This window comes from Corvus moneduloides, unplaced genomic scaffold, assembly GCF_009650955.1.
Source record: "Corvus moneduloides isolate bCorMon1 unplaced genomic scaffold, bCorMon1.pri scaffold_126_arrow_ctg1, whole genome shotgun sequence".
Classification (NCBI taxonomy): domain Eukaryota; kingdom Metazoa; phylum Chordata; class Aves; order Passeriformes; family Corvidae; genus Corvus; species Corvus moneduloides.
In genome coordinates, this window is record NW_022436884.1 from 66,505 (window position 1) to 76,014 (window position 9,510).

At 66.6% G+C, this 9,510-nt stretch overlaps 1 protein-coding gene across 1 annotated transcript; it reads left to right on the forward strand.

The window, feature by feature from the left end:
* Positions 1 to 2,849: 2,849 nt before the first annotated feature.
* LOC116438834 (acetylcholinesterase-like) lies at positions 2,850 to 9,023 on the forward strand (the record flags this gene model as incomplete). The annotated part of the gene is given in 5 exon segments (XM_032097842.1): positions 2,850 to 2,905; positions 7,393 to 7,666; positions 7,668 to 8,007; positions 8,009 to 8,095; positions 8,097 to 9,023. Coding segments are annotated over 4 exon segments (1,617 nt in total), but the record flags the coding sequence as incomplete, so codon positions are not given.
* Positions 9,024 to 9,510: the final 487 nt, after the last annotated feature.

The window sequence follows — 9,510 nt, forward strand, 5'->3', positions numbered from 1 at the left end:
GGTGGGGATGGGGGACATGGGGGTGTCACAAGGGTTGGTGGGAACACAGGGATGGGGGCTATGGGGGTGTCCTGGTGGCCATCAAGGACACGGAGATGGAGGCCATGGAGGTGTCCTGGTGGCCATCAAGGACACGGGGATGGGGGACACGGAGGTGTCCTGGTGGCCATCAAGGACACGGAGATGGGGGCTATGGGGGTTGTCCTGGTGGCCATCAAGGACACGGAGATGGAGGCCATGGAGGTGTCCTGGTGGCCATCAAGGACACGGAAATGGGGGCTATGGGGATGGTGGCCATCAGGACACGGGGTTGGGGGACACGGAGGTGTCCTGGTGGCCATCAAGGACACGGAGATGGGGGCCATGGAGGTGTCCTGGTGGCCATCAAGGACACGGAGATGGGGGCCATGGAGGTGTCCTGGTGGCCATCAAGGACACGGAGATGGGGGCCATGGGGGTGTCCTGGTGGCCATCCAGAGGAGGTGGGGCTGGGGGCCACGGGGGTGTCCCATTGGATGGGTGGGGACACGGGGATGGGGACAGGAGGGGGCACACGGGGTGGGAGGGGTCAGTGCCACCTCACCAGTTGGTTGGTGACCCAAACTGGGCGGACTGGGCACAGTCTGGACCTCACCTGGGTCCCACGACCTGGACCTGGAAGCCCCCTCTGAGCTGTCCCAGGTGTGTCCCACTATGTCCCAGTGCCTCCCAGTATCTCCCAGCACGTCCCAGTGTCCTCCCAGTATGTCCCAGTGCCTCCCAGTATCTCCCAGCACATCCCAGTGTCCCCTCAGAACCGCCCCCAGCATCTCCCAGTATCTCCTGTTGGCCACCAGTATCTCCCAGCACATCCCAGTCTCCCTCCCAGTATGTCCCAGTACCTCCCACTACATCCCCCCAGTGTCTCCCAGTGTCCCATCAGTGTTCCCAAGTGTCCCTCACCACATCCCAGTGCCCCCCAGTATCCCACCAGCGTCTGCCCAGTATCTCCCAGTGCCTCCCAGTATATCCCAATGCCCTCCCAGTGCCTCCCAGGGCCTCCCAGTACGTCTCGATGCCCTCCCAGTGCCTCCCAGGGCCTCCCAGTACATCCCAATGCCCTCCCAGCACCTCCCAGTGTTTCCCTGGGGATGTCCCCGTGACGTCACCGCGGGCCCCACCCGTGATAGCCGATGGGGGAGGGGCAGGTGACCCTTGGCCGGCGGCTATGGAGGGGGAGGGGACACACCTGGGGACACACCTGGGGACACACCTGGGGACACACCTGGGGACACGTCAGCGGCGGGGGGGGGGGGGGTCCCTGCCCTGACACACCCGGGGGGGTCCCTGAGGTTACCTGGGGGGGTCCCTGAGGACCACCTGGGGGGGGTACCCCATGACACACCCCGGGGGGGTCCCTGTCACCCCTGGGGGGGGTCCCTGAGACACCTTGGGGGGGGGTCCTGAGACACCTGGGGGGTTCCCCTTGTCACACCTGGGGGGGTCCCTGAGGACACCATGGGGGTGTCTCATGGGACACACCTGGGGGGGTCCCTTGTACACGACCTGGGGGGGTCCCTGAGGTACCTGGGGGGTCCCCGACCACACCTTGTCGGGGGGTCCCTGTCACCCCTGGGGGGTGTCCTTGTCACCACTGGGGGGTCCCTGAGACACCTGGGTGGGGTTCCCTGAGGTACCTGGGGGGGTCCCTGGACACAACCTGGGGGGTCCCTGAGATACCTGGGGGGGGTCCCTGAGATACTGGGGGGGTCCCTAGGTACCCTGGGGGGGTCCCTGTCACACCTGGGGGGTCCCTGTCACACCTGGGGGGTCCCTGACACACCTGGGGGTCCCTGACACCACCTGGGGGGGTCCCTGAGATACCTGGGGGGGTCCCTGACACACCTGGGGGGTCCCTGTCACCCCTGGGGGGGGTCCCAGTGACACCTGGGGGGGTCCCTGAGACACCTGGGGGGGTCCCTGAGGTACCTGGGGGGGTCCCTGACACACCTGGGGGGGTCCCTGAGGTACCTGGGGGGGTCCCTGTCACACCTGGGGGGTCCCTGAGTACCTGGGGGGGTCCCTGACACACCTGGGGGGGTCCCTGAGGTACCTGGGGGGGTCCCTGTCACACCTGGGGGGGTCCCTGACACACCTGGGGGGCCCCTGAGACACCTGGGGGGTCCCTGACACACCTGGGGGGTCCCTGAGATACCTGGGGGGGTCCCTGACACACCTGGGGGGGTCCCTGAGATACCTGGGGGGGTCCCTGAGACACCTGGGGGGTCCCTGACACCCCTGGGGGGGTCCCTGAGACACCTGGGGGGTCCCTGAGGTACCTGGGGGGGTCCCTGACACACCTGGGGGGTCCCTGTCACCCCTGGGGGGGGTCCCTGTCACACCTGGGGGGGGTCCCTGTCACCCCTGGGGGGGTCCCTGTCACACCTGAGAGCGCCACACCTGTCACGTGACTCACCCGCGCCCATTCCCACGCCTGTCTCGCCCCTCCCCCTCCCCCATCCCGGCTATTTTTAGCACTCGGGAAGCCGAGGGGGGGGGTGAGGGGGGGAGGGGGTGGGAACGCTACGACCCCTCCCCCCTCTCCCTCCCCCCTCCCCCAAATTTAGCTCTGGGGATGGATGGCAGCCCCCAAATTCCCTCCAAATTCCCCCAAAATCCCCGCGGGAAGAGGGGGGGGGGGGAGGGGAGAGGGGTTGGACAGCGCATCCTCCCCCCTCCCCCCCCCTCCACGGCGCGGGGGGAGGGGCTGCGCTGCCGCAGGGGGGGAGGGGCGGCGGCTCCTTTGGCCCCTCCCCCTCCCTCCCTCCCCCCCCCCTCCCCCAATTTAACCCTCCCCCTCCCCCCCCCCCCCCCCCTCCCCGGTATTTTCCAGACGCCGGAGCCGAACGGAGCCGCGGCGCGAGGGGGTCGGTTGCCGCCCCTCCCCCACCCCACCTTGACCCCCCCCCTCCCCCCAAGGACCCCTCCCCACCCCCCCCCCATCCCCCCCCCAGTGACCTCCATCCCTCCGGCCCCGCGGACACGGCCCCATCCCCGCCCCTCCCCCACCCCCAGAGGCCCCCCCCCCCCGCTCCATCCTCTCCCATCCCCCCCCCCCCCGGGTACCACTTGGTGGGGGGGGAGGGGCCCTATGGGGCTCGGGGGTCCCCTGTGGGTCTATAGGGGATGGGGGAGGGGCCCTATGGGGCTCGGGGGTCCCTGTGGGTCTATAGGGGATGGGGGAGGGGCCCTATGGGGCTCGGGGTTCCCTATAGATCTATAGGGGATGGGGGAGGGGCCCCGTGGGGCTCGGGGGGTCCCTATAGGGGATGGGGGGGTCCCTATGGATCTATAGGGGATGGGGGAGGGTCCCTATGGGGCTCGGGGGTCCCCTGTGGGTCTATAGGGGATGGGGGAGGGGCCCTATGGGGCTCGGGGTTCCCTATAGATCTATAGGGGATGGGGGAGGGGCCCTATGGGGCTCGGGGGTCCCTATGGGTCTATAGGGGATGGGGGAGGGGCCCTATGGGGCTCGGGGGTCCCTATGGATTCTATAGGGGATGGGGGAGGGGCCCCGTGGGGCTCGGGGCTCCCTATAGGGGATGGGGGGTCCCTATGGATCTATAGGGGATGGGGGAGGGGCCCCGTGGGGCTCGGGGGTTCCCTATAGGGGATGGGGGTCCCTATGGATCTATAGGGATGGGGGAGGGGCCCTATGGGGCTGGGGGGGTCCCTATGGGTCTATAGGGGATGGCGGAGGGTCCCTATGGGACTCCGGGGTCCCTGTGGGTCTATAGGGGATGGGGAGGGGCCCTATGGGGCTCGGGGTTCCCTGTGGGTCTATAGGGGATGGGGGAGGGGCCCTATGGGGCTCGGGGTCCCCTGTGGGTCTATAGGGGGATGGGGGAGGGGCCATATGGGGCTCGGGGGTCCCCTGTGGGTCTATAGGGATGTGGGAGGGGCCCTATGGGGCTCGGGGGTCCCTCTGGATCCTATAGGGGAAAAATGGGAGGGGAGGGGCCCCGTGGGGCTCGGGTGGTCCCTATAGGGGATGGGGGGTCCCTATGGATCTATAGGGGATGGTGGGAGGGTCCCGATGGGGCTCGGGGTTCCCTATAGATCTATAGGGGATGGGGGAGGGGCCCCAATGGGGCTCGGGGGTCCCTATGGATCTATAGGGGATGGGGGAGGGGCCCTATGGGGATGGGGGGGGTCCCTATGGGTCTATAGAGGATGGGGGAGGGGCCCTATGGGGCTCGGGGTTCCCTATAGATCTATAGGGGATGGGGGAGGGTCCCTATGGGGCACTCCGGGTCCCTGTGGGTCTATAGGGGATGGTGGGAGGGGCCCTATGGGGCTCGGGGGTCCCCTGTGGGTCTATAGGGGATGGGGGAGGGGCCCTATGGGGCTCGGGGGTCCCTATGGATCTATAGGGGATGGGGGAGGGGCCCCGTGGGGCTCGGGGCTCCCTATAGGGGATGGGGGGTCCCTATGGATCTATAGGGGATGGGGGAGGGTCCCTATGGGGCTCGGGGTTCCCTATAGATCTATAGGGGATGGGGGAGGGGCCCAATGGGGCTCGGGGGTCCCTATGGATCTATAGGGGATGGGGGAGGGGCCCTATGGGGCTGGGGGGGTCCCTATGGGTCTATAGAGGATGGGGGAGGGGCACTATGGGGCTCGGGTTCCCTATAGATCTATAGGGGATGGGGGAGGGTCCCTATGGGACTCCGGGGTCCCTGTGGGTCTATAGGGGATGGGGGAGGGGCCCTATGGGGCTCGGGGGTCCCCTGTGGGTCTATAGGGGATGGAGGAGGGGCCCTATGGGGCTCGGGGATCCCCTATGGGTCTATAGGGGATGGAGGGAGGGATCGCTGTGGGGCCATGGGGGTCCCTATAAGGCAGGATCTATAGGGGATGAGGGGATCCCTATAGGGCAGGATCTATAGGGGATGAGGGGGTCCCTATGGAATAGGAGGGAGGGGTCGCTATGGGGCTGGGCAGCCCCTATAGGGCTGGGGGGGTCCCTATGGATCTATAGGGATGGGGGGGGAGGGGCTCCCCACGGGGCGGGGCCCTGTGGGGCGGGGCTGCGGGGGGGGGTCCCTATGGGGCAGGGATGTGTGGGGCTGGGAGTCCCTATGGATCTATAGGGGATTGGGGGGGGTCCCTATAGGGCCGGATCTATGGGAGGGATCCCTCTGGATCTATAGGGGATGGTTTCTATAGGGCCGGGGGAGTCCCTATAGGGCCGGATCTATAGGGAAGGATCTATAGGGCCGGATCTATGGGAGGGGTCCCTATGGATCTATAGGGATTGGGGGGGTCCCTATAGGGCCGGGTTTATTGAGAGGGGTCCCTATGTACTCTATAGGGATGGGGGGTTCCTAGAGGGTCCGGATCTATGATGGAGGGATCCCTGTCATGGATCTATAGGGGATGAGGGGGAGGGGTCCCTACTAAGGACCGGGTTTATTGAGAGGAGTCCCTATATGGATCCTATAGGGGATGGTGGGGGGGTCCCCTATAGAAGCCGGGTCTTATTGAGAGGGGTCCCTATGTGGATCATATAGGGGAATTGGGGGGTGTCCCTATAGAGCCGGGGGGTTTATTGAGAGGGGTCCCTATGGATCCATAGGGGATTGGGGGGGGGTCCCTATGAGCCGGGTTTATTGAGGGTGGTCCCTATGGATCTATAGGGGATTGGGGGGGTCCCTATAGAGCCGGGTTTATTGAGAGGGGGTCCCTATGGATCCATAGGGGATTGGGGGGGGTCCCTATAGGCCGGGTTTATTGAGAGGGGTCCCTATGGATCTATAGGGGATTGGGGGGGTCCCTATAGGGCCGGGTTTATTGAGAGGGGTCCCTATGGATCCATAGGGGATGGGGGGGTCCCTATAGAGCCGGGTTTATTGAGAGGGGTCCCTATGGATCCATAGGGGATGGGGGGGTCCCTATAGGGCCGGGTTTATTGAGAGGGAGTCCCTATGGATCTATAGGGATTGGGGGGTCCCTATAGGGCCGGGTTTATTGAGAGGGGTCCCTATGGATCTATAGGGGATTGGGGGGGTCCCTATAGAGCCGGGTTTATTGAGAGGGGTCCCTATGGATCCATAGGGGATTGGGGGGGTCCCTATAGGGCCGGATCTATGGGAGGGGTCCCTATGGATCTATAGGGGATGGGGGGGTCCCTATAGGGCCGGGTTTATTGAGAGGGGTCCCTATGGATCTATAGGGGATTGGGGGGGTCCCTATAGGGCCGGGTTTATTGAGCGGGGGTCCCTATGGATCTATAGGGGATTGGGGGGGTCCCTGTAGGGCCTGGTTCCCCCCCCCCCACACCCCCCTCTCCCACCTCCGGCTGCTTCCGGCCGGGAATTTTTGGGGCTATTTTGGGATCCGCCACCTGCCCCATGGCTGGGGGGGGGAGGGGCGCGGGGGGGCTCCCTATGGGGGGTGGGACGAGGGGGGGCACTGGGAGGGACTGGGAGGGACTGGGGCTACTGGGACAAACTGGGAGCGGACACTGGGGGGGTCCCGCATCCCTGGAGGGGCACCCAGAGTTCTGGGGGGGGGCGGGGAGGGGTCCTGATGACCCTGGGGAGGGTCCCATCAAACTGGGGTCCCCCCCCGCCAATCCCACCCAAATTGGGGACCCCCCCCTCCCCAAATCCCACCCAAATTGGGATCCCCCACCCAATTGGGGACCCCCCCTCAAATCCCACCCAAATTGGGGACCCCCCCCTCCCCAAATCCCACCCAAATTGGGATCCCCCACCCAATTGGGGACCCCCCCCCAAATCCCACCCCCTCCTCACTGAGGGGGATCCCCAAACCCCCCCCAAATCCCACCCGAAATGGGGACCCCCCCCCAAAATCCCACCCAAATTGGGGACCCCTCCTCACCAAGGGGGATCCCCAAACCCCCCATGACCCCCCCCAAATCCCACCCAAATTGGGACCCCCCACCTAATTGGGGACTCCCCCCCCCAATCCCACACAAATTGGGACCCCTCCTCACCGGGGGGATCCCCAAACCCCCCCTAAATCCCACCCAAAATGGGGACCCCCCACCTAATTGGGGACCCCCCCCCCCCAAATGCCACCCAAATTGGGGACCCCTCCTCACCGAGGGGGATCCCCAAACCCCCCATGACCCCCCCAAATCCCACCCAATTGGGGACCCCCCCAAATCCCACCCGAAATGGGGACCCCTCCTCACCAAGGGGGATCCCCAAACCCCTCCATGACCCCCCCAAATCCCACCTAAATTGGGACCCCTCCTCACCAAGGGGGATCCCCAAACCCCCCCATAACCCCCCAAATCCCACCTAAATTGGGACCCCTCCTCACCGAGGGGGATCCCCAAACCCCCCCATAACCCCCCAAATCTCTCTCTCTCTCTCTCCGCAGCCTCCGCCGCCATGGGGGGTCACCCGTCCCCAACGCCCCCCTCCCCCTTCCCGCCCTGCGCTCCCCCCCAGCTCTTCCTCCCGCTCCTCCTCCTCCTCCTCCTCACCCCCTCCCAGGTCGCCACCGAGGACCTGGTGGTCGCCACCTCGGCCGGCGCCGTCCGCGGCTTCCACGTGGCCGCCGGCCCCTCCTCGCGCGTGGCCGCGTTTTTGGGGATCCCCTACGCCGAGCCCCCCTTGGGCCCCCTGCGCTTCGCCCCCCCCCCGCCCTGCCCGACCTTGGGGAGGGGTCCTGGACGCCTTCGCCCACCCCCACGCCTGCTTCCAGCCGGTCGACACGATGTTCCCGGGATTCGGCGGCTCCGAGATGTGGAACCCCAACCGGGAGATGAGCGAGGACTGTTTGTACCTCAACATTTGGGTGCCGGTCCCGCGCCCCAAGGCGCCGGCACCGGTGCTGGTGTGGATTTACGGGGGGGGTTTCTACAGCGGCGCCGCCTCGCTGGACGTCTACGACGGACGGTTCCTGGCAGCGGCCGAGGAGGTCTTGGTGGTCTCCATGAACTACCGGGTGGGCGCCTTGGGCTTCTTGGCATTGCCAGGCCACCCCGAAGCCCCCCGGTAACGTGGGGCTGCTGGACCAGCGGCTGGCGCTGCGTTGGGTCCAAGCCAACATCGCGGCCTTCGGCGGCGACCCCGGCGCGGGTGACGCTGTTCGGGGAGAGCGCGGGCGCGGCCTCGGTGGGGCTGCACCTGCTGTCGGGGGGCAGCCGCGCCCTGTTCCGCCGCGCCGTGCTGCAGAGCGGCTCCCCCAACGGGCCCTGGGCTACCGTGGGGGCGGCCGAGGGCCGGCGGCGAGCGGCGCGGCTGGGCCGGCTGGTGGGGTGCGGCGGGGTGGGCGCCGGCGGGGCCGTGACCAACGAGACGGAGCTGTTGGGCTGCCTGCGCGCCGCCGCGCCGCCGCAGCTGGTGGAGCACGAGGCGGCCGTGCTGCCCCAGCAGGGCGTCTTCCGCTTCGCCTTCGTGCCCGTGGTGGACGGCGAGTTCCTGGCCGACACCCCCGAGGCGCTGCTGGGGGGACCGGGGCGCCCCGAGGCCGAGGTGCTGCTGGGGGCCGTGCAGGATGAGGGCACCTATTTCTTGGTGTACGGCGTGCCCGGCTTCGGCAAGGACAACGAGAGCCTGATCAGCCGCGAGGAGTTCCTGGGCGGGGTGAGGCTGGGGGTGCCGCAGGCCAACGAGCTGGCGGCCGAGGCCGTGGTGCTGCAGTACACGGACTGGTTGGACCAGGACAACCCGGTGAAGAACCGCGAGGCGCTGGACGACATCGTGGGCGACCACAACGTGGTGTGCCCGCTGATGCACTTCGCCCAGCGCTGGGCCGAGCGCGGCGGCACCGTCTTCGCGTACCTGTTCGACCACCGCGCCTCCAACCTGCTGTGGCCGCCCTGGATGGGCGTCCCCCACGGCTACGAGATCGAGTTCGTGTTCGGGCAGCCCCTGAACCCCGGCCTCAACTACACGGCCGAGGAGGAGGCGCTGAGCCGGCGCATTATGAGATACTGGGGCAACTTCGCGCGCACTGGGTACGGGGAACGGGGAGGGACGGCGGGGACAGGGAGGGAGGGAGATGTGGGGATGGCTGGATGGAGGAATGGAGGGAGAGAGGGAGGGTGGGAAGGAAGGAGGGAGGGAGGGATGGACGGATGGGTGGATGGGGAGAAGGTCGTGGGGATGGATTGAGAGATGGAGATGGATGAAGGGATGAAGGGGATAAGGAGAAGCTTCCATAGATGGTTGAAGGATTGGAGGAATGGAGGGATGGAGAGAGGGATGGATGGGTGGAGGATGGATGGCGAAGGGATGGATGGGTGGAGGATGGATGGCGAAGGGATGGATGGGTGGAGGATGGATGGCGATTGGATGGATGGGTGGAGGGATGGAGGGATGGATGGGTGGGTGGAGGGATGGAGGGATGGAGGGATGGATGGGTGGAGGATGGATGGCGATTGGATGGATGGGTGGAGGGATGGATGGATGGATGGATGGATGGAGGGATGGATGGGTGGAAGGATGAGGGGTGATGGATGGATGGATGGATGGGTGGAGGGATGGAGGA